Below are 25,048 nucleotides of genomic sequence, written 5' to 3'. Positions count from 1 at the left end.
ATCATATGGTTATATTTTTTTTTTTTAAAAAAACAACCACTTTTTAACACAGAAATTGCATCATTTTTCCACACATTGTTTTGAAAGGGGATTACATAAATCATTAAAAACAATAAAAATGTTGACTGATTCTGGCCTGAGGTTGAGTCTTGCAGCTTACCAACAAAACTCCCTTTACATTATAGTACAGAAAACAGCACAGATATGGTCCACTTTTACTTATGATTTCCATGAAATTTTAAGACAGTGAAACCATATTACACTGATTCTACAAATTTTTGACCTATTAGACATAAAAATGGTTATATGAGTTCACATAAAACTTATATTTGTCATCATTTTGTAAATTTAATGGCAGAGAAGTTATATTTTATGCTTGATAAATTTCTACTTTCAGATTACTATGTATCTCATTGGGTAGTTTTGATTTTTTTAAAAGAACCACTCTAAGGCAGTGGTTCTCAACCTTCCTAATGCCGCGACCCTTTAATGCAGTTCCTCATGTTGTGGTGACCCCCAATTTCATTGTTACAAACTGAACATAATTAAAGCATAGTGATTAATCACAAAAACAATCTGTAATTATATATGTGTTTTCCAATGGCCTTAGGCGACCCCTGTGAAAGGGTCGTTCGACCCCCAAAGGGGTTGCAACCCACAGGTTGAGAACCGCTGCTCTAAGGTAACTTCTATAAGAAGTAGAAATATTAATACAAAGTACAGTAACATTTATAATGGATGCCAGACCCAGATGCCGCCATCATTGGCACCCCGCTACCCCGAGGTTCCCTGCCTCCCTCCTCCTCCTTCCCTCACCACCACATTGCCACATTGGCAGGCAAGCAGTGGGCTGATTGGGGCCTGCCGGCTGGGGGGAGAAACGGGACATGGAAGGTTGGCCGCCAGCCCCAAGAGGGGAGCCAGCCCTTGGCCCCTCTGGGTTAGGAGCCACATCTGCCGCCACCCACCCCCAGTTCCCCATCCCAGCCTGGGGGCAAGCCCCAATCAGTCAATCAGGGCCTGCTGGCAGGAGAGAGGGACTGTGGGAGGTTGGCCAGCTGGGGGAGGTTGGCTGTGGGAGTGCACAGACCACCAAGGAGCAGCTCCTGCACTGAGTGTCTGTCCCCTGGTGGTCAGTGCACATCATAGCGACTGGTCGTTCTAGTTGTTCTGTTCATTCCAGTCACTTAGGCTTTTATATTTATAGACTAGAGGCCCAGTGCATGAAAATTCATGCACTGGAGGGGGGGTCCCTTAACCCAGCCTGCCCCCTCTCACAGTCCGGGAGCCCTCAGGGGCAGGAGGCGACCCAGCTATCAGGGGAAGGTGACAACCCCATCACACCTCTGCTGCTGCCACTGCCTGCAGTGCAAGCCTTGGCCGACCCTGGTTACCTGAGCCTCAGGTGGCCCTGGGCGGTGGGGCAGCCACCATCCTAGGTTTGCCTGCACCTCAGGCTGGCCCTGGGTGTCTGGATAGCTGCCATACGAGGCTTGCCTGTTCCTTGGGCCCACCCTGGGCAGCTGGGGGGCTGAGGGGACTGGGGGACTCCAGAGACAGGTGCGTGCCACCCCGGCAGGGCTGAGAAGACTGGGCACTGCCATATTGTGGCTGTGGGTGCCACCATCTTTGAGAGCCAGGCAGTCAATTAGCATATTCCCTCCTTATTGGCTGTGGGTGCTGCCATCTTTGCGACAGCGTGAGAGTCAATTAGCATATTCCCTCTTTATTAGATAGAATAATGTCATTTTAATATAAAGTTTTTATTGATTTTTTATTATGTGTTTATTTTGTAACAGGAGAATTGATCAGTACTTAATATTTCTAAATATAACTAACCTAGTAATATCTCAGAACCTTGAAATTGAAAGAATGACTTTTTTTGTGCCAACTGAATACAAAATGTACAAAGTTTACACAACCGCTGTTTTGACAACAGCACTCTTTCTACTGGCACAAAATGATCAGACAGCAGGAAAATATGAACTACGTTCCTTGAAAAAATTTATATATTAAATCTTGCGGGTCTACACTTATTGTTTTTATCCTTAAGATTTTTCTGAATTGAGCATCCGTCATTTATAACCTAAAAAAGTACTGACTAATAAGAAATGCATGTAAGTGTCTCTGTCCTCTTGAAATTTAAGTCATTTCTTCAGGCATCAGAGACCACCTACTGTTAATATTGGGATGGATGGTCAGTAAACTTTCTTTACTGGGGTATCAGACCAACCTGAAACAAGTTGGTCATCAACTCAGTCACATTTCTGAAGACAATTATTTAGGGAGCAGTCTGTTCAATAGCACCTGCCAAAGCATTCAGTTTGCTTTTTAACTTCCATTTTGCTCTCAGTTTACTCCAGATGAAGTAGTTAAAGGTTACTCTCCTGAGTATCTCGGTCATCTAATGACATTTAAAGCTTTGTCAGCCTTGTTAAAATGATAAAAACTATAAAAGATATTGTAATATCCTATATAATAAAAGCCTAATGTGCAAATTGACCAAATGGTGGAATGACCAGTCGCTATGATGTGCTTTGACCACAGGGGGGCAGACGCTCAATGCAGGAGCTTCTCCCTAGTTCATGAGTGTAGCGGTGTTGGCAGGAACCTCTCCTCCCTCCATGGCAGAGGTAGCACTAAGGAACAGCAAGCCAAGCAATAAAGAGTAACGAGAAGGCGAGAAGTAGGAGCGAGGAGTCCCATACTTCGAGAGGGTGCAGGCCGGGCTGAGAGACACCTCCCCTCCGCCAGTGCATGAATTTCATGCACTGGGCCTCTAGTTCTGTTATAATATTCCCAAACCCATTATGGTGATGGGTGAAATAATTCATTTTTCAATTTAGTTCAGGGATCTTTAAGTAGCTTATAATAATTTATCTTCCCCTCCAGGTCAACTACAGGTATAGAAGAAAATGTGATCAATAGTTGGGATACTAGTACAATAGATATAACAAGCCATTCCTTCTTGTTGTTGTTTTTTTTTTCCTAAAATAGTTTCTTTATGACACATAATTTACCAGATAAAAAGTTTTAAACTGCCAAGTAATTAATGACCTAAAACATATGGAAACTACATTAAATTTAAATAATAAAACTTCTATCAGCCAGCTGCTTTCCATCATATTTTGACATTATTAGTTTTCTGATAGTAAACGTTCATTCATTTTTAAAATACTTTCTAATTTGTTCCTTTTTTAAAAAGATTTTATTTATTTACTGTGTTTAGAGAGAGAAGGAAGAGAGGGAGAGAGACAGAAACATCAATTTGTTGTTCAACTTATTTATGCACCCATTGGTTGATTCTTTTATGTGCCCTGACAGGGGATCAAACACAAAACCTTGGTGTATCTGGACAACACTCTAACCAACTGAGCAATCTGTTCAGTGCCGCTAATTTGTTTCTTATTCCAATTAAATGATAAAGCATATGTACACAGTTGAATATAATGCAATAATTTTAAGAATTTTTTTTAGCTAAAAAGCATTTTATATATGTAAATAGAAAAATACTTCTCTAGCTTTATTATATTACCTCAATCTAAGTAGATGATCAAATTTGAGATTAATTTCAGTTATTTATAATGTAATAAAAATAATATACTTATGAAAAAAAGTTACAAACATGTAATTCTGGAATCTCATTAATTTAGTCCCTGACATAACTCACTCAATTAGCTTATGACAATATAGGACAAAAAATACTAGATCATTCTGGCCCTGGCCAGTGTGGCTCAGTTGGCTAGCAGATCTTCCTGTGCACTGAAGGGTCACGGGTTTAATTCCTGATCAGGGCACATACCCAGGCTGTGGGTTAAATCTCTGGTCAGATCTCAAATGGGAGGCAACCAATGGATGCTTCTCTCACATCAATGTTTCTCTTTCTCCTTCTCCCTTCCTCTCTCTCTAGAATCAATGAAGAACATTCTCAGGTGAGGATTTTTAAAAAAATAGAATCATGTGTTACTAAGCAAAAAATTTTAAATTTCCATTTGGAATATGACAATTTTATTTCTGAAGACATTAAAGTTTATAGCTTTATGTAACTGAATAGCTTTTAAATGACAAATGTTTAAAAATACAAAATTATTATAAATACACTAATATTTAATACTCAACTCATATTTTAATATTTTTTAAAATTACATAGCACAAAGAAATGTTAAAATGGCAAGTTAGAACATCAGGGTGAGAGATGAGAGGCCTTAAAAATATTAATTTAATTTAATTTTTCTCAGCATCAGTTATCCCCTCTATGCCCTCCTCCATGCCCTTCCCCCCAAACTTCCACAATAACCACACTGTTGTCCATGTCCATGAGTTCTTTCTTTCTTTTTCTTTTTCACTTAATCCTTCCACCCCACAGCATTCCTCCTCCTGCCCCTAGTTGTCTGCCTGCTCTCTATCTACCAGTCTTTCTCTATTTTGCTTGGTAGTTCAGTTTGTTCATTAACTTCCACTTATGAGTGAAATTATATGGTACTTGTCTTTCTTGTTGTTGTAACTGACAAGTTAAGTTATATCTTGTTTTAAGTAAATATAATACGTTAAATAAAATCTATACTAAAAGGGTAATTGCTAATTAGACCGGATGTCTTCTGGATGTCATTCTGGACATCCTTCCTAATGAAGCCATGGCCAGAGGGAAGCCAGCCTGGTTCCCAGGTGCCTGCGAGCGGCCTGAGGGAAGCCATCCCGGGTCTCGAGTGCCTGCTGGTGGCCGGAGGAGAGAACCCTGGGTCCCAGGTGCCGAAGGGAAGCCTGTGCCGACAACCAGGGGAAGGTTTTCATGCATCAGGCCCCTAGTATAAGATAATTGACTTAATAATAATAACCTTTAAAAATGCAGTTGATCTTTTTTGAAACACATCTCGAAAGAAATTTTAAAGATCTGGGTTCCATTAACCCAATAATGCCTAAATGCACCTACATCATGCATATAAGATAGTTATATAAACATTTCAGTGACAAGAAGCCGCTACATCTATTGGCTTTTATAAAAATCCATCTTTATACCATAATCTATCTTTGTACTCTTCCTTGTGCAGCTTCATTGTGCCTTTTAGAGCCACACAGAAGCATGACCATGACATTATTTCTGGTCCCAAATAACAGAGAAAATACTAAGCTGAATTCTGTAGAAAAGTAAAAATCATCCAACAACTGCCTTTAAAAAGTGTATCAAACTAGCCAAAGTTTTTATCAATATTTTATTTAATGCACAGAGTTGCGATGTATCTTAAAGCATGTGACATTTTACAGGATACAATGGCTGGAGAGAACACCATGTCTTTATTTTCCATCTTATACATCTCTCTAAATTAATATGTGCCTTTTTAGTCCTTGACAAAAAATATTATTTTAACCTTATTGATATTAATGTAATAAAAGTTATTTTCAGAGAAATGTAAAAAAGGAGAAACTAAAACAAGTATTAAAAAGTAGCTAGTAAAATGAATGACATTAACTAGGAGAGAAGCATTACAAAACAAAACAAAATGGTTTTATTCTAGGAAGAAAAAAAAAATTTCTTCCTGGCTCATTTTAGCAGAAATACATGTACAAATGAAGAGGTACTGATTGATTGTGATAAACATCAGTGAAGAATTTTGTTGTTTAGTTTTTCTATTTATTCTATAGATTTGCAAATGCTAGTCATTTTTGGTTTATAATGACATCCATACTTTTTAGGTCATGATAGTCTAATAAAATTAGTAAATATGAAAAAAGGATGATTGCCTCATGTGTCAGGTTTAACATTTAGTAATTAAAGTAATTAAAAGCAAAGTATAATTTAATGTTTTTTTAAAGGGTCATCTTGGATAAATTACTTAATCTCTGTGTGACTTGGTTTCCTCAGAAGTAATAACCTGAGCATAATAATACAGCATAACACTGTTAGGAGAATTAAATGAGTTAATATTTATAAGGCTTAGAATAGTGCATGGCATTCATAAACTACGTAAGTGCTATTAAATAAGTTAATATATTAATTAAAACAATATATGTATAAATTCAACAAATAATAATCCAGTGCCAACAAAAGAAAATGTTGTGCTAAGCACAAGAAATTGAAAAAGAAAGACAAAATTTGATAGAAAATATTAATCCTCAAATAATGTCTTCACCCTGGCTAGGGGGTTCACTTGGTTGGAGCATTATTCCATACACCAAAAGGTTGCAGGTTCAGTCCCTAGTGGGGGCGCATATGGGAGGCAACTAATTGAAGTTTCTCTCTCTTTCTCTCTTTTTCCTTTCCTCTCTCTTTAAAAATATAGAAACATATCCTCAGGTGAGGATTTTTAAAAAAGTGTCTTCAATGTCTTGTGAGAGATAGCATAGTGTACAGGCAATTATATTTTTAAGCATAAGTGTCATAATAAAGGTGCTCAAATATTTTAGCAGTGCATGAGACTAAGTCGGTCTACAAGTACCCTTATTTTCCCATCAATTATGAGGATCCTTTAATTTCAGATTTGAGAATATTCATGAATCTTCATTATGTATTCCTCTAAAAAGCAACGAAAAGAAAAGGGGGCTCCTTCACAGTTTACAGCATGCTTTCCTAGACTTTTTCTACTTAGAACTTCTCTGTGAAGTTTGTGCTGTCAATGTTTGTTTTATAAGCAACTATGGTTTAGAAATACAAATAGCCTGCTCTGTCCCAGATGTGAAAATCAGGTTTCCAGACTCTCTGTTCTGAGATCTTTCTTTTGAATATGTGTGATAAAATTACTGTTTGAATTCCATGTGACATATTAATTTTTTAAAATATTTAATATGTTAATATTGAGGTATTAATATTGGCTTTGCATTAATCAAACCTAAATTTATTTTCAACTTGATAGTGTAAAGCAACTATCATAGTTGGTTCTACTTTCTAAATCAAAGATAATGCATTTCACTTCCAAAATATTCAAGTCTCCAGTATTTTTTTAGTACCTGCTAATTATTCTCCTATATGATAAAAGCCTAATATGCAAATTGTCCCCTTGACTGGGAGTTCCACAAGGGAGCAGGGCCGGCCAGCCAACTGCAGGAAGGGAGGCCCTGGCTGGTAGCCAGCAGCCGGCAGCCACTAGGGACCCTTCCTGTGAACGAATTTCATGCACTGGGCCTCTGGTGTAAGTATTACAGATTTAAAAGGCAATATTTGTTGTAAAATAGACTCAAATCTAGCAGAAGAAAAAAATATAACACTGCCTTCATAAATAATAAGCAGATAATCACCTTATGATTAGGTACAGTGAGGAAAATCTAAAATCATAAATTTCATAGAACAATTTATATTGTTATAGACCTCCTCCCCAACCACTCCCTCAACTTACTCATAGGAGAGATATTAAGTCAGTTACTTTTCATTGTTTATTTTCCCGGTGCCCTAAATTATTCTACCTGTTTTACATTTAAACATTGAATACTTAAAACAATCTTACAAAGCAAGTGCTATTGTCCTTATTTTATCAAGGATACTTGACTTCAATAAAATTACCAATATGGTCTCCACTCCTCAGGCTGCTAAGCAGAGATACATCAAATTTGAAAGCTTTTGATTTCTCTTTCAATCTTCTTCCGTGGAAAGGGTAAAGTTAAATTTAATAGTGGACACTATAGCATTTTTACAGTGTTATTAAATGATTTATGTTATAGAATAAATTCAAGTGAAGTCCTTTAATCATCTAAAAACAGAAATCTTCCACAAGGTGATGTTAGCAGAGACAGTTGAAGGTTGGCAACATGCCTTTTATCTGTGTGTAAGAGCTACTTTCACAACAATGGTGGTGGCCCTGCAGTCATTTTCAGCGGTCTGACAAACTGTATTTATATTACACTATAAAGCACACAGTGGTACTGTGCTGCACTGGTGAGCTGAAACACTTCACTCATCTAATCAAGGCTGTCTCAACTCATCTGAAAAATAGCATAGAGTGTTCGATGCACAAAGAAGGATTGTCAAACCAGATGCAAATATTACAATAGGAATTCTTGACTTGACAGGTTGTCTGCACAAGGGATGAGATATTATGACTCACTAGAGAGCAATAAACAGGAAAGAGATAAAATAACAACACTCAATCAAGGGGAGCAGTTTCTCCAGAGATTTTTATGTATTTATATTGTATTAAGATCCTCTGGCTCTTGAGTAACACATGAAGTTTGAAAACAATCAACTTTCTTGAGTCTTATTTTTTTAGTTTCACAAACCAGTGACTGATGAGGTAAATAGGTATGATGAAACATGAAAGGATCCTCTCATAAGATATATAAATTGATATAGCTCAATTGATCAAACACCTAACCTTCCCCTTTCCTTTGGACCCTGGGCTTCTTCCTATACAATCAGGCCTCAAAGGGTGAGTGCCCCAGCCACCTCTCTTCTTTTTTTTTTTTTTTTTTTTTTTTTTTTATTGCTTAAAGTATTACAAAGGGTATTACATATGTGTCCATTTTATCCCCCTGCCCTAGACAGTCCCCTAGCCTCCCCTATCCCCCAATGTCTTATGTCCACTGGTTATGCTTATATGCATGCATACAAGTCCTTTAGTTGATCTCTTACCCCCCTACCTCCTGCCCCGCAACCCTCCCCGGCCTTCCTGCTGCAGTTTGACAATCTGTTTGAGGCAGCTCTGCCTCTGTATCTATTATTGTTCAAAAGTTTATAATGGTCTCTATTATCCATGAATGAGTGAGATCATGTGGTATTTTTCCTTCATTGACTGGCTTATTTCACTTAGCATAATGCTCTCCAGTTCCATCCATGACATTGCAAATGGTAAGAGTTCCTTCCTTTTTAGAGCAGCATAGTATTCCATCGTGTAGATGTACCACAGTTTTCTAATCCATTCATCTACTGATGGGCACTTAGGCTGTTTCCAGATCTTAGCTATGGTGAATTGTGCTGCTATGAACATAGGGGTGCATATATCCTTTATGATTGGTGTTTCTGGTTTCTTGGGATATATTCCTAGAAGTGGGATCACAGGGTCAAATGGGAGTTCCATTTTCAGTTTTTTAAGGAAACTCCATACTGTCTTCCATAGTGGCTGCACCAGTCTGCATTCCCACCAGCAGTGCACAAGGGTTCCTTTTTCTCCACATCCTCTCCAGCACTTGTTGTTTGTTGATTTGTTGATGATAGCCAGTCTGACAGGTGTGAGATGTTACCTCATTGTTGTTTTGATTTGCATCTCTCGGATGATTAGTGACTTTGAGCATGTTTTCATATGTCTCTTGGCTTTCTGAATGTCCTCTTTTGAAAGGTGTCTATTTAGGTCCTTTGCCCATTTTTTGATTGGATTGTTTATCTTCCTTTTGTTAAGTTGTATGAGTTCCCTATAAATTTTGGAGATTAGGCCCTTATCAGATATGACATTGGCAAATATGTTTTCCCACACAGTGGGTTTTCTCGTTGTTTTGTTGATGGTTTCTTTTGCTGTACAGAAGCTTTTTATTTTGATGTAGTCCCATTTGTTCATTTTCTCTTTCGTTTCAAGTGCCCTAGGAGCTGTATCAGTGAAGAAATTGCTTCGGCATATGTCTGAGATTTTGTTGCCTTTGGATTCTTCTAGAATTTTTATGGTTTCCTGTCGTACATTTAAGTCCTTTATCCATTTTGAGTTTATTTTTGTGTATGGTGTAAGTTGGTGGTCTAGTTTCATTTTCTTGCATATATCTGTCCAATTTTCCCAGCACCATTTATTGAAGAGACTATCTTGGCTCCATTGTATGTTTTTGCCTCCTTTGTCAAATATTAATTGAGCATATTGGTTCGGGCCGATTTCTGGGCTCTCTATTCTATTCCATTGATCTATATGCCTATTCTTGTGCCAGTACCAGGCAGTTTTGAGAACAGTGGCCAGCCACCTCTCTAAGCTCTGTCCACCACCACTGTCATCAGCTGTTCCTTGCAGCCTTCGGGGCCATGGGCAGTACAACACTTGGGGAGGACTCAGGGCCATTTGAGCAGGGAAACCCCAGCACTCTGGTGCAGGAGTCACTGGCTTCTGGTTACTAGGAACCCTTAACTCTGGAACTTTTGCCTTGTGAAAAGAGGCACAGCCAGAGAAAGGATATAACTCAATCCTTTCACGTGCAGAATCCAAGGCAAGATCCCTGACTGCCTAGATCTAAGGGGCTGGTATTAAGAAACAGATTGAGGTTTTGTGAGGCCTGAAGTTTAAAAAGTCTGGAGGTGTCATTAATGAAAATCAACATTATTAAGCAGTTGGCTGGCCAATCTTTATCCTCTAGATTTCACTTCCTTTTTCCAGACATAAATCAGATCTGTCCATTGTGTTTCCAACGGCAGAGAATACATCTGAAACTCTCTGAATGATTTCCCCAAGGACTCTGCATTAGGCTTGAGATTAGAAGATTACTCTTCCCAGCTCCAACTCCTCCTCCAAAAGCTGTGACTGACATTTAGGCAACAACTCTCTGCACAGAAGTCTCTCCACATAAGTCTTCTGACAGCTGTTTCTACCCTTAAATTGACCAATTCATAAAACAGGTACCATTTCTTTAAAAACTTGCATGGGAAGAGGGCTGTTTCATATTCATAGTAGTATGTATCAGATATTTATCAAATTCATGCCTCTATTTCTTTTGTTTTAAATAAATTTTTTGATTAAAAGTCACAACTTCTTAAGAGATATCCCCCAACCTGGAAGAAAGTTTTGCAATGCACATAGCAACCCAAGTTTAGAGATCAGAATATAAAAAAAGAATTTCTCCTAATAGATATAGAGAAAAGACAAATCGCCAATAAAGAAATGAACAAAAAGAGATGGATAGGCCGTTTATGGGACAGGAAACACAAATGTCCAATAAACACTTGCAAAGATACACTACATGACTAAAAATAAGTCTATGTAAATCAAAACCACAATGCCAGTTCACACCCCTAAGACTGGTGAAAGTATAGAGCCTCACAAGGCTAACTGTGGGCAAGAGTGTGAACCATGAGGAGTTCTGGTGAATGATTTAGCATTGTCTGTTGAATTCAAAGATGTATGTGCCTTACAACCCTACCATCCCACTCCCAAAGAAACCTCACACTGGCTCCAGGAGCCCATAAATGTTCATAGAAGAACTATTTACACAATAAACATTGCAAACTGTGTATATGCTTAGTAATAGGAGACCAAATAAATACATTTTGATACAGTTATATGATGGAATATTATCCACTACTAATAAAAATAACTAGCATTGTAAGTCAACCATTTGTCAGCACACTGCTGGGTGGTGGATGTGCCTTCTGGATACCTATGGCCTGTGGTGGTGAGGAGGAAGCTTACTGTGCCTGACTGGCCCCAGGACAAGAACTAGGGCCTTTGTGAAATGGTCTAGGGAGGTTGACATGTGCTGAAAATGAAGAAGAGTTTCCTAACAGGACAGGCTGGCCAAGATCCTCTAAGGCAGCGGTTCTCAATCTGTGGGTCGCGACCCCTTTGGTGGTCGAACAACCCTTTCACAGGGGTTGCCTAAGACCACCTGCATATCAGATATTTACATTACGATTCATAACAGTAGCAACATTACAGTTATGAAGTAGCAACGAGAATAATTTTATGGTTGGGTCACAACATCGGGAGCTGTATTTAAAGGGCCAGAAGGTTGAGAACCACTGCTCTAAGGGAATAAACTGTCATCAAAGGTGTCAAGCAGGGGGTGGGCAAATTCATTTTCAGTGTACAAAGCACTAGATACCAGTAGTGTAAGGGAAGGGTTAGATGAAGATGGTCTTTATGACCTTTCTTCCACACCAAAAGGCCCTGTGGTTCCATGATTCAGTGACGTTGCAAAGCATGATCCAAAGAGGACAGGACTGAATAAATAACCAAATGGTGACGCATCCATGCCGTTTAACACTGCTCACTAATAAAAGGGCACAAACCCTGGCACATGCAACAACACGGATAAATCTCAAAAAACATGCTGCGTGAAAAAAGCCTTGAATGAGGGGCCTCAAACTGATTCCATTTATGTCATGCTTTAATTTCTGACTTTTTTAAATGGGAGAGTTTTAAGGTACCAAGTAATGGAAGATAAATAAAGGCTAAAGACTAAGTATAGAAGAAAATTTATTAGTAAAGAATCATAAGAATTTCAATAAGAACCTAAGTGGAATTTACTGATACTCATGTGAATTTTCAGTGAGAATCAATGGCAATGATTCAGAAAGGAATTTTGTGGAAAGTACATTTATAGGTTTCACACTTACATAGTTCTATTGATAATATTCAATATAAATTAAAATAATACCAGAGGTCTCCCTTGCCTAGACTATTACTAATTCAAAATAACATGTTAGGATTTTCATAATGTTACATTATTTCATCATAAGTACAATTAGTAATATACATATTTCTTCTCCAATCTTAATGGGATTACTTGGTACTATATAGAAAGTTTTATAACCATATTTAATTTGCCTAGGTTCTGAAATGCATATTGGCTCAGTTCCCTTTTCACATTTCACCATGTCCAATGTCAGTACCCTAATCAATGCTACTCTCAGAAACCACGAAATGGTCTCACTATAGACACCAGTAGTGTGCTAGAAAATGGATAATGACCAGCTCTTTGGGAGAAGGGAAAATCCTGATTTGCAAGATCTACCCATTGCTATGGTGTAAATACACCCACCATGGCTAATTTCAAGTTTCCAATGGAAAATCACTGAAACTGGAGTTGGGAAGAAATGATAACAAATTGACTCTTTCAAAACACTGTCTTCACACCACTCCCCTCACCACACCCAATATATTCTTCATAAGAACACAGGATGAGGTTTTTAAAAGATCACACCATCTGGGGCCTGGTTAAAAATAAATTTTTCAATTCTTTTTACTTCTCCCAAACCTTCTTTCAATTTTTTCCTGCTCCCAGTCTTTACAGAGTATTTGGACAAGCTGTTATCTGTGCTGGAAAATTCTTCCTTTGCCTTTTCACATAATTAACTGATATCCTTCAGATCTTAGCTCAAGAATTAGTTTCTCAGAGAACTTTTCCCTGATGTCCTTGGTTATGTTAAAGCCCCATATCAAAGCCCTTATAACAGGATACTACCTCCACATTATAGCTACTGTTACATCTACAGTCTTGTATTTCTTGATGCAATCAATTAATGTGTGTCTCTCTGACTATTAAGTTTATGAGACAGCACTTGGTTTTCAACACCAAATCCCCAGCCCTGAGCAAAGTGCCAAGAACAAAGCAAATACTCAAGAATTAGATGAGTAAATGTGTGCCTAAAATAATAAATAAATATGTTCCCCTGAAATTTGTAGAGTTGAAGATTAGATGATAAGAGGAGTCTTTGATGTGTCTTCCGTAGGGCTACAGAGTTTGTGTAACAACTTTATAAATGACATTAGAAAGTACTTAAGCTTTTCCAAATTTAATAATACATTATTCATTCAGATAAAATAAAAAGAGCTGACAGAACTTTAAATGTTTGTTCTTAAGAACCTATCCAAGTAAAATAGGTTACTTTTAGCCCTTCTTAAAAATATGGCATTCTGTACTAAATGATGGCATTTTCACCCTTTCAGAAGCAGCTCAAACTTTATGTCAACAAATGAAGCACTACAAGGGGGTCTTGAACCTGGAGTGCATACAGCTTATTTAGCTAATGCATCATTTCAACAAATTGAAACAATAAACCAAATGTCTTAGGAAGTTTAGATTTCTCTATATAAAATAAAAACATGGAAATTGACAAAAGTAATAGAATAATTTATCTCTCTCATATTCACCTCTATCTTTCTAAATTTACAATGACCATAAAATGCTTTTATTTCAGATGTTGAGTCAAGATATATATAAACAGAGTACATGCATTTCAACAAACATTTCTAATAAAAACACAAAATAAAATTCAAAACTAATCATCAATATGGTTTCTATTGTCCTCTTCAGAGTTTGAATTTTATGTACATGTCATAAGCTGCTCAAAGCCCATAATTGTGATTTGAGAAATGTATAAGTTTGAGTAACATGAGAGTGTGGCTGGATATGTGGACATATTTTTAACATTAAGATTTTATAATTTTATAAAGCTCTACATTCACAGCTTTTTGATCCCAACATCCCATGCTTATAACAAATAATTAAAAACTGTATACTCTTTTTGGATCACAATGATTTTTTTTTTCCTAGCAAATTTACCCTTTCCATGGTATTCTGAGCTACCTATCATACCAGACTAAAAAGTAAAGTAAAATCTGTACCTTTGCTTTCTGAATGAAGATGATCTTTAGATATATCAACAAGAGAACAGGTCTGCATGTTCTCACTATAGTGCTCAGAATGCAGCTTTCCTTCCTAAAGGATTTAGATATTTCCTCCCTATCGCTTGCTATGCTGAAAAATGTATATTTCATTCCTAACTGAAATGCATTATTCTTCCTTTATTCCTTACAGAAAATGTCTACAAAATTATAAATACATGAGAATATTTAAAAACTATTTGTAAAAATTAGAATATTTTTCCCCAGACTATGACAAAGTTGGTAGGGTTATATAAAATATTTCAGTCATAAAATATTTCTGACATTCTAAAATTATATATCAATACAATGGTATAATTAAGACCAATATTCTGAGTTTGTTTTCATGAATTTATATCAATATATCAATAAATGTGGCCTAGCGTTAAATAGTCATATGTCCAACCCAAATCAATACCTTACATTAGATAAATAGCATCTGTTGCCTTTATACCACCATTGATCTGTTAGGTGCATATTTTACCTCTTTACCTAGATTATGACATCCTCAAAGATACATTATCTTACATATTTTTTCTTATGTAAACTCTTATGTATTCAGAAGCTCGTATACTGAGATTACTGCACTTCTTAGCAACAGATATGCTGAGATTTGAATTATATGACTCTATGAGTCCTATGTTTCAAAGACTCAATGGATTTTTATGCATTTATCATGCAAATCCTGTACAATTAAAGGTAAAATTTTACATAGAGAAATAATTCCATCATGAATTTAAAGGAAATACTAGTTATTCAAAGATAATGTCTCAACTTACAGCATTCTAATATCTTACTACAAACACAGTTTGAATAATTATAAAAGTAGTGTTTATGAAACTACATTTCATTTTCAAAATTTAGCTATCAGCTCTTAAAGTGTGTATATATTTTTGGTGACACTATATATAATACATTTGAGTTTTCAAATATAATTCAATTGGTGTATATGAGATGTAATTTTCCTCCCATTAGACAAAAAAAAATAAAAGGCTTTTGGAACCTAAAGATTAGACTATATTAAGAACAGTTAAATTGTTTTCACTTTTAGATTGTATCAAAACTGAATTACAATCATTACTTTCTGAATTGGTTAATACTTCTCTCATAATAAGTATATTAACACTATTTTCATTCAATCAAATATATACATTGCTCCATTTGAACTCAACATTCTTAGATGTAACATTAAGGGATTTTCTAAATGATTTCAGAAAGAGTAGCAGGCATTTTCATTCCAGAGAACTCTGTCTTCAGGAGTTTATTCAGTAGAAAGGCATCAAGAAACAAACATTATTATACAGTGTTATCAATGGGGAAAAATAACAGGTGCTTTAAGGTAACGCTTCCTCACTGATGAAGTGATCAGCCAGAAATCCTTGGCAACATCATTCATCACCTCTTTCCCAAATTCAAGCAGGTATGGCACTACTTTCACTGGAAAATCATCAGTAGTTTTTCCTTTTTCACTTATTAAATGCATACTCAGAAATAATCCTAGTTTATTTGATATGTCAAGCCCATATAGCTCACATTTGTGGCCATGGATTTAGTGGTCTCTTGTCATTATAATAAAGAAAAGAACTATCACTTATTCCATATTAGATCAAACTTAAATATAAATTAAATTATAAAAAGCAAACCAACTTTAAGCTAGGAAGTTTATATTAAAATCTGATCATATTTTAGAGCATTAAATCCTACAACTACAAAATAAGCAATCTAAGAACAGTGCACCCACATTCCCAGGTAAGGAAACAAAGTTGAGAAAAGCTGAACAAACAAAGGCTACTTACCCGAGTTCTAAGATAAAGTAACAACACGACCCTTGGATGGGATATAGTTCAAACACACAAAGTTGGAAGCCACAGAAGTTATTCATGAGACAGTAGATTGATATTTAATGTGCAAAATTTACTTCTGCACTCTCCATATGACAGTATTGACACATTCATTATAAACCGCAACTTCTGAGCAATCTAATCCAGTTATCTACAAGTTTTACAAAGCTCTAAAAGTCAAATGAACAACTTACTGTTTGGAAAGTTCAGGGATTTTTAGCTCTTCTCCTTTCTTCATTTCTATTGTTGGTTCCATAGGAGTGAGCACTACGGCAGCACATGAGACTACAGAGTTGTACGATTCCTCCCGGCAAACTGTTGTTATTGAAAGAATTCATTGTAAATGTCAAAGTTATTTATTAACTAGTCCCACTTTCCCTTTTTCTACGTTTTCTTTTCAGTCAAATTAAAGAGATAACTAAACTAAAACATTCATTATAATTGCATTATCCTTAATTATCATTTTTTAAACTAAGTCATCACTCACTAGGCATTGCCAACATTTTACAGTCCTTCATTAAAAAAAAGCTTTTCATTGAAGAATGAGAAGAACACAAATTATACACAGCTAAATTAATCTTTGCAACATGAGAACATCTGTTTAATCAGCATTAAAATCAATAAATAGGGCATTACCAGCACCCTAAAAATCCTGTGGTACCCCTTCCTAATCACTATTATAGCCTCCAAACTTAGCCATTACAATTACTTATATAACCACAGATTAGTTTATCTACTTCTAACCTTAATAAAAATTACATCATACTCTTTTGTTGGTGTACTCTTTCATGTGGCTTATTTCAATTTGTTCATTCTTATACTTTCCAGTGAATGCTATATATAAATATAATACATTATATGTATGAATATATATGGTGGGGCAAAAGTATGTTTAGAGTTTTAAGCATGCAAAACAGAGCTTATTATAGTTGTTGTTGTTGTTGTTATTATTATTATTATTATTATTACTACAAAACAGCCATAGTTCAGGTTTATTAGGCTGAATTTAATTAGTTTGCCTTATGGAGCACATATTAGAAATTAAATGACTTACCTTCTATGAATATATTTGCTACATGATTTTTTTTTATTGTCTAAAGTTTTACATATGTCTCCTTTTTCCCCAATTATTTTCCATGCGAACAGCTACAGAACTACTTTTACCTGACCCAATGCGCACGCGCGCGCGCACACACACACACACACACACACACACACACACGTTAATTTTATTGGTAATAGACATTTGGATTGTTTCTGGTCTGGGGCTATTTCAAAATATCTATAAACTTCCTTGTACTGTTTTGATGCATAAATAAATTTATATTGCAAAAATACTTATGAATTGTTCCTAAGGTATATTCATATGTTTTATGTTTGTTCAGCTTTTCTCAACTGATTGTACTAACTTGCATTCCCCAAAATAGAATAAGAATTTCAGTAGTTCTGCATCTGTACCAACACTTGGTTCTGTCAGGTTTTTTTCTTTTTAAAAATTTAATATTGTATTAATTTTATTGCTATATCCAAATTTAGCATCTTAAAACAATATACATTTAATATCATAGATCTTCATGTTAGCAGTCTAGGAAGGCTCCATTGTGTTCTCTGATTAAAGTCCCTCCAGGCCATTGTCAAGATGGTAGCCAATCTTTGCTCTTATCTAAAGTCTATGGGTCAAGAATCCATTTCTGAGCTTGTATGTGTTGCTAGCAAAATTTAGCATGCAGTAGTGGGATACAGGTCTCCTTTGCCTTGCTGGCTAGTGGTCAAGATCTATTCTGAGTTCCCTGCCGGCCAGTGACCCACAGCCTGTCTATCTCAGCAATGGAGAACACCCCTTACATTGAGAACTTCTCATGCTTCAGATCTAATTTCTTTTTTTCCTAACAGCTGTGGAAAATATTCTTCTGCTTTTAAAGGACTCATGCGATTAGTCTAGATTATATCCTTTTTTATTACCTCAAAGTCAACTGATTAATAATCTTAATTATAGCTGCAAAATCTCTTTTACCATGTAACATAACATAATTATAGTAGTGAAGTCCTATAATTTTCCCAGTGGAAGTAATTATACCAGGGCTACAGTCATGTGTCATCTTAGAATTCTGCCTACCATGGCTATTCCTGTAAGTGTATAGTGATATTACATTTTAATTTTCATTTTCCTGATAGCTAATAAATTAAATATACTAGAGGCCTGGTGCATGAAATTCGTGCACTCGGGGGGGGGCGTGTTTCTCAGCTCAGTCTGCACCCTCTCGCAGTCCAGGAGCCCTTGAGGGATGTCCAACTGCTGCAGAGATGGGAGAGGCTCTCACCAAGGCCACTGCGCTTACCAACTGTGAGCCCAGCTTCTGGCTGAGCAATGCACGTGGTCAGTGCACGTCATAGTGAGTGGTTAAGTAGCTTTAGCATATCATTAGCATATTATGCTTTGGTTGAACGGACGACCAGACACTTAGCATATTAGGCTTTTATTATATATATAATCCTTATTTTACATGATTCTGATATGCAAAAATTTCAGTTACATGATTTAGTTAAAAACACCAGATACCACCAAACATATGTTTCAAATTTCAGTTAGCATGATATATCAGCTATAATTGTATAAAGTATAAATTTCTCTACTAGCTCTTCAGTCCACACATCACTACACAAATAATAGGCGTGCTTCATGATCAGTTACACACATATTGCTTCTTTCTAAGTCTGTCAATGATTGGTCAATGATTGGTGCTCAGGTTAAGCACAGACCTCAAAGTGTGTAGTTGCATTGCTCCCTTGTCTTCCAGTGATAAGCCCATGTGACATTTTATAAAAAATGAGTATTCTGAAGAAGGAATTTGCCAGTGGCAATAAAAGTGTAGCAAAAAATGAAAACTGTTGGTGCTGGAAGTGATATTAGATTTGATTATAAATAAAAAAGCCATTGACCACTGATATAAGTATTCATTTCAAGAACTAAGAGCTAGACAACAAATTAACTTCCTCCCCTGTGTAGAAAGGGAAATACTAAACGAACAGCACACATTTATGAAAGGGAAGACAAAAATACAATGGTTGGGCCATGATCTGAAAGAGAAAGGTGTGAGAAATGATCCCAGGTTCTCCAATTTTCCTATAAAAATATTTGCTGAGTTATTAATCTGCTCAGGGCTAGAGTATGAGGTATAAAATAGATGGCCAGCCCTAGCTGGTTTGGCTCAGTGGATAGAGCATTGGCCTGCAGACTGATAGGTCCCTGGTTCAATCCTGGTTAAGGGCACATGCCTGGGTTGCAAGCTCAATCCCCAGTAGGGAGTGTGCAGGAGGTAGCCAATCAATGCTTCTCTCTCATCATTGATGTCTCTCTCTCTCTCTCTCTCTCTCTCTCTCTCTCTCTCTCTCTCTCTCTTTCTCTCTTCCTCTCTGAAATCAATATATATATAAAGAGCCAGGTGCTGTCACATCTGAAACAACCAAATGGATGAGCGAACAGTCTGAGTGGGGTGACAAGGCCAGCAGGGGGGTTAGTGAGGGATGTCCAAATGACTGAGCAGCAGGCTTCGTGGGGCAAACAGGCCAGTGGGGGGGGGGCAGTGAGGAGTGACAAAATGACTGAACAGCAGGCTCCATGGAGCGACCAGGCTGGCAGTGGGGAGCAGTGAGGGGTGACCAGGCCAGCAGCGGGCACAGTTGGAGGCAACCACCATGGCAGGGAGGCTGTGAGGGGCAACCAAGCTGGCAGCGGGGGGGGGCAGTTGGGGGTGACCATGCCAGAAAGGGGGGGCAATTGGGGGTGACCAGGCCAATGAGGGGACAGTTGGGGGCAACCAGGCCAGCAGGGGGGCCAGTTAGGGGCAATCATGTTGGCAGGCAGAGGCAGTTAGGGGTGATCAGGCTGGCAGGGAACCAGTTAGGGGCATTCAGGCAGGCAGGCAGGTGAGCAGTTAGGAGCCAGCGGTCCTGAATTGTGAGAGGGATGTCCGACTACTGGTTTAGGCCCGATCCTGGGGATCGGGCCTAAACCTACAGCCAGTCATCCACTGAGGGGTCCTGGATTGGATAGGGTGCAGTCTGGGCTGAGGGGACCACCCCTCATGCACACATTTTGTGCACTGGGCCTCTAGTAAATAAGTAAAATAGATGACCATTTTGCCAGGCCGAGTGGCTCAGTTGGTTGGAGAGTTGACCTTGTACACCCAAAGATTGTGGGTTCCATTCCAGGTCAGGACACACGCCCAGGATGGGGCATGTAGGAGGCAGCTGATCCATGATAATTGATGTTTCTCTCATCAATGTTTCTCTCTCTATGTCCCTTTCCCTTTCTCTCTCTTAAATCAATAGAAACCTATTTAAAAATAATAACATAAAATAGATGACCATTTTAAGTAGAGCTGAAATTGAAACGATCCTGTGGTGCTCAAGAGATAAGAATGTTCACAGTGGTTCCAGGAGGGGCTCTGGTTTCCTCACCGTCTCTAATGCCATAAGGCAGATTTTCTTTCTTTGTAAAAAACATTTTAATTTTCTCTACTTATTCTTGGCATGAGCTTTGTATCTCTGACAGACAATTCCATCACAGGTGAGAGCACAGAACTCTATTACAGTTTAAATTTGCACTGTTGCCCAACCACTGCTAGAGAAGAATTAGACTAAGAACGTTGATTTACTTCTCTGAGATAACATTTGCTTATTTAGTAAACATTTAGTGAACTACTGATATGTTCCAAGAAACATGCTGAATTGACAGGGTTTAACTCTGGGCTAGAGAGAAGTGACCCCACCCCCCAAAAATGTGTTAATGAAGTTTTGATTTAATCTTCTAGAGTACTGATTTTCAAGCTTTTTCATCTCATGGCACACATGAAAAAATTACTAAACTTCTGCGGCCCATCCAAAAATATAGTTTTGGCCAATTTGACAAAATAATTGGTATAATTTTGATTCATTCACACCAGATGGCTATTGTTGCGTTGGCTCTTGTCATTTTTTTATTTGAGAATCTAAGGAAAAAGAGGTCATTTCCCCTAACTAAATAGTCAGGTATTTCATGTATTAAAAATTCTTACTGCACACTGATTGAAAATCACTGGGTTAGAGATAGTTCTCAAATATTAGAGCAGTCACCCTCTGACCAGATTAGGTGAAAGCACCTACTCAGTTTTCTATAAGAGAAAGTGGAGTTATTTAAAAAAAAGAAATAGAGAAAATGCTGTAAGTAAATAAGAAAAATCACAAAAATAAGAACATTTGTTTACTCAAGGTAATTTGAATATCATTACTTAATTTGTATAATCTAGAGGCTGGGACAAATGACAATGCACTCAAAGGTATAAGGCATTAAAAAATGAATAACTAGGCCAATAAGAAAATAACCCACATTAATTGTTCTATTAAAAAAGGTGACAATTAATGAACCTGTCTGAAGATGGATGGTTGGGAGCTCCATTTAAATGATTAAGCTTTTATATTTAGCTGAAATTAAATTACACTCAAGTTTCAATATCTTTAAATTTCATTTATCATAAGATAAAAGAATTAGTGTAATAAATGCAAGTTAGGTAATTAAGTAATAGAGAAGTTATGACTTCAAAAAAAGTGAATGGAATAATAAACGGTAAGTACAGATTTTCCAAACAAAAAATACTTTAGGTAGTTATAATATTATGAACACCAAAAATGATAAAACCTTCTGGGAGCCTCTAAATAAAAAATCTTTAATTATTGGGGCAGAGTAGAAATAATTTCTGGTTTCATTCCATGTATTTATTTATTTTAAGTATTTCTGGTATATACTTATATTAACAATATAAGTTTCCTGTGAATAATAAAATTATTTAACATCATATACCTTACAATGTGATCACCTCACTAATTCTAGTAATTATCTGTCACCATATAAACTTATCACAATATTCTTGACTATATTCCTCTTCCCCTTTTCACCCATCCTTCCACCCATTCCTTCTGGTAACCATTCTTTTGGTCTATAAGTCTGTTTTCATTTTATTTCTACATTCCACATATAAGTGAAACCATATATACATAAAGCACATAGACATGGATAACAGTATGGTGACAACCAGAGAGAAAAGGTGTGGGGTAGATGGAGGTAGGCAATGTGGGGGGAAGGGGAGTGGGATGGGGACAGAAAGATATTTTACTTTTGGTGATGGGCACAAGATGCAGTGTGCAGATGATGTTTTGTTGTGTTGTACACTTGAAACCTATATGGTCTTGTTAACCAACATCACCCCAATAAACAAATAACTAAATAAATAGAAATTTTAACACTTTTATTTCCAACACATACTCTTATCTTACATTTACTTGCTTACTTTATTAAATGAAACAAAATTCTCATTATATTACAAAACAGAAATTATAGTGAAAGTTTGGATGAGAAAGAAGAATTGGCAAAAGCAGGAAGCAAAGACCTTCAAATTAATTAATTAATAATTTAAATAACAATTTAAACTTAAAAACATATTCTATAACCATATTATGTAAGAATAATATTATCTTGGGAATCATTTTAAAATATGTTAAGAATTGCATAAAAATTATTAATATCCTGAATTAATAACTGATTTGAGAAAGAAAACAGAAATAGAAATGAAATAACTATATTCTGGAAATGTTAAACAAAACTATAAAATGTAAAAAGTAACTTTAATTTAGACAAGCTTATCTCTTGGTATTTTGGTATTTTTATTGTTGTGTGCCAATAGTAACCTTTCATCTTGTTAAACTTTTGGACAGCCATCAGGTTTATTAAAAAATTTTGTTCCTCAAAAATCACATGTTTTTAACCAACTTTATCTTGTTTGCAACAATTTACTTCTTGACTCAACTTTTGAATAGTTATTTTCATCAATCTTATATTGTGCAAATATTTCTAGAGTAAAACTAAAACCTCACTAGTAATAGAGAAACAGAGAACATTGTGAAAATGTGGATTCAGTTTGTAAGATTAGCAAGTTTATTTTATTTTTAAATACTTTTAATTGATTTTAGAGAGAGAGGAAGGGAAAGGGTGTTAGAAAAACATCCATGTGAGAGCAGAATATCAATCAGCTGAGGATCAAGCCCCAAACCCTGGCACATGTACCAACCCAGGAACCAAACCAGCAACACTTCAGTGCACAGAACAACACCCAACCAACAGAGCAACACAGGCCAGGGAAAGCAATTTTATTAGTATAACTCAAACACTATTATGTTTGAGGCAGGCAGGCAAAAATATACCTTGGCATGTTAAATCCAAGTAGAAATAATCAATGGCTTTCTAAATATCAAATATGAAACAAGTATTTATTAATCTCTTCCGATTGCAGAGTAAGAAACTTATGGATAAAGTGGGGGTTTTTTTGTTTTAATACATATAAAAATATTATCTGATGAATGTTATTAGTTGAACTGTGCGCCTTCCCATTTATATGTTGAGATCCTAACCCCCAGTATCTCCGAATGTTACTGTACTTGGAGATATGGCATTTAAAGAGGAAATTAAATTAAAATTAGGGTGGCCCCTAAACCAATATGACTCCATCAAAGCCCTCGGTTGGCCATCATCAAAAACTGAAGGTAAATAAAAGGGCTTTGTATTTTGGCTGAGACATCAAACATCATAGAGCAGAAGGAAACGCCCAGCTTCACCCTGTCTGAATTTCTGATCCACAAATATCATTAAAGATGAATGATGTTCACTGTTTTAAGCCACTAAGTTTTAGGAAAATTTGTTACACAGAAATAGATAAGCAATACACTCTTATAGAACATTTGTCATTAATAACAAAAATAGATTTTAATGCCTCAGGAGAGAATGTTTTCATTAAAATTGTTACTTAAATGATAGAGGGGAAAACAAATTTTTGCCATAAAGACTTGCCCACATGTGTATGTGTAATTTATGAATGAAAATTATAGAAACTAATAGTTTAAAAACTCATTCAGCTGTTCTCTATAACTTAACACTATGGAAAAATAAATTTATATATAATCTATCTATTCTAGAGGCCCAGTGCATGAAATTCGTGCATGGGCAGGGTCCCTAACGTCTGCCAGCTGCTGGCGGGGGCCAACCATCCTTGGCTGCAAGCTGCCAGCCGAGGACTACATACGATTTGCACTGCCCTCCTGGTGATCAGTGCATGTCATAGCAAGCGATTGAACTGCAGGTCAGTTTAACTCCCAAGAGGACACTATGCATATTAGGCATGTCCTATCTAATAATAGAGAAACATGGTAATTAGCCGTACCTCCGCTACCCTTCCCATTGGCTAATCAGGGTGATATGCAAATTAACTGCCAACCAAGATGGCGGCCAGCAGCCAGGCAGCTTGAAATGAACAGGAGGCTTGCTTGCTTCAGTGACGGAGAAAACCAACGTTCCCCGCCTGCCTTGCCGGCCTCTGAGCCTGCAGTTTAAGAAACATTATTACAAATATAGAAGCTAAACAAACCCCCAGAAACCTGCTTTCAGCCAGCCGGGCTTCAGCCAGCAGGACCACAACATTGTTTCAATTATAGAACAAATGCAGATCCCTGCTTTCAGCCAGCCGGGATCTCAGAGCTGGAGTGAGCAGGACCGCAACAGTGTTACAATTATAGAACACAAACAAACCAGATACCTGCTTGCAGCAGCCAAGGCCTCAGAGCTGGAGCCAAGCCTCAGAGCTAAAGCTGGCCCAGAATAAAAAAAAAAAAAAAAAAAAAGAAAAAAAGGATAGGTTAGGAGCTTCAGTCACCTGCCAGCCTGAAAACAGCCCTCAGCCCCTCACCCAGACTGGCCAGGCACCCCAGTGGGGACCCCCACCCTGAAGGGTGTGTGACCAGCTACAAACAGCCATCATCCCCTCATCCAGGCTGGCCAGACACCCCAGTGGGGACCCTCACCCTGATGCAGGACAACCTTCAGGGCAAACCAGCTGGCCCCGACCC

At 37.0% G+C, this 25,048-nt stretch overlaps 1 protein-coding gene across 3 annotated transcripts in view; it reads right to left on the bottom strand.

Annotated features, from left to right (window-relative positions):
• CCSER1 (coiled-coil serine rich protein 1) overlaps positions 1–25,048 on the bottom strand; it is an 801,991-nt gene that overhangs the window by 510,840 nt on the left and 266,103 nt on the right. For all 3 annotated transcript variants that reach the window (XM_036339701.1, XM_036339716.1, XM_036339709.1), the window contains exon 5: positions 16,312–16,432. In XM_036339701.1, the coding sequence (XP_036195594.1) occupies positions 16,312–16,432 (121 nt within the window). The remainder of the gene's footprint in view (positions 1–16,311; positions 16,433–25,048) is intronic.

The sequence above is a fragment of the Myotis myotis genome, unplaced genomic scaffold (assembly GCF_014108235.1).
Source record: "Myotis myotis isolate mMyoMyo1 unplaced genomic scaffold, mMyoMyo1.p scaffold_m19_p_1, whole genome shotgun sequence".
Taxonomy (NCBI): Eukaryota; Metazoa; Chordata; class Mammalia; order Chiroptera; family Vespertilionidae; genus Myotis; species Myotis myotis.
This window is presented reverse-complemented; position numbering and strand designations above follow the sequence as displayed.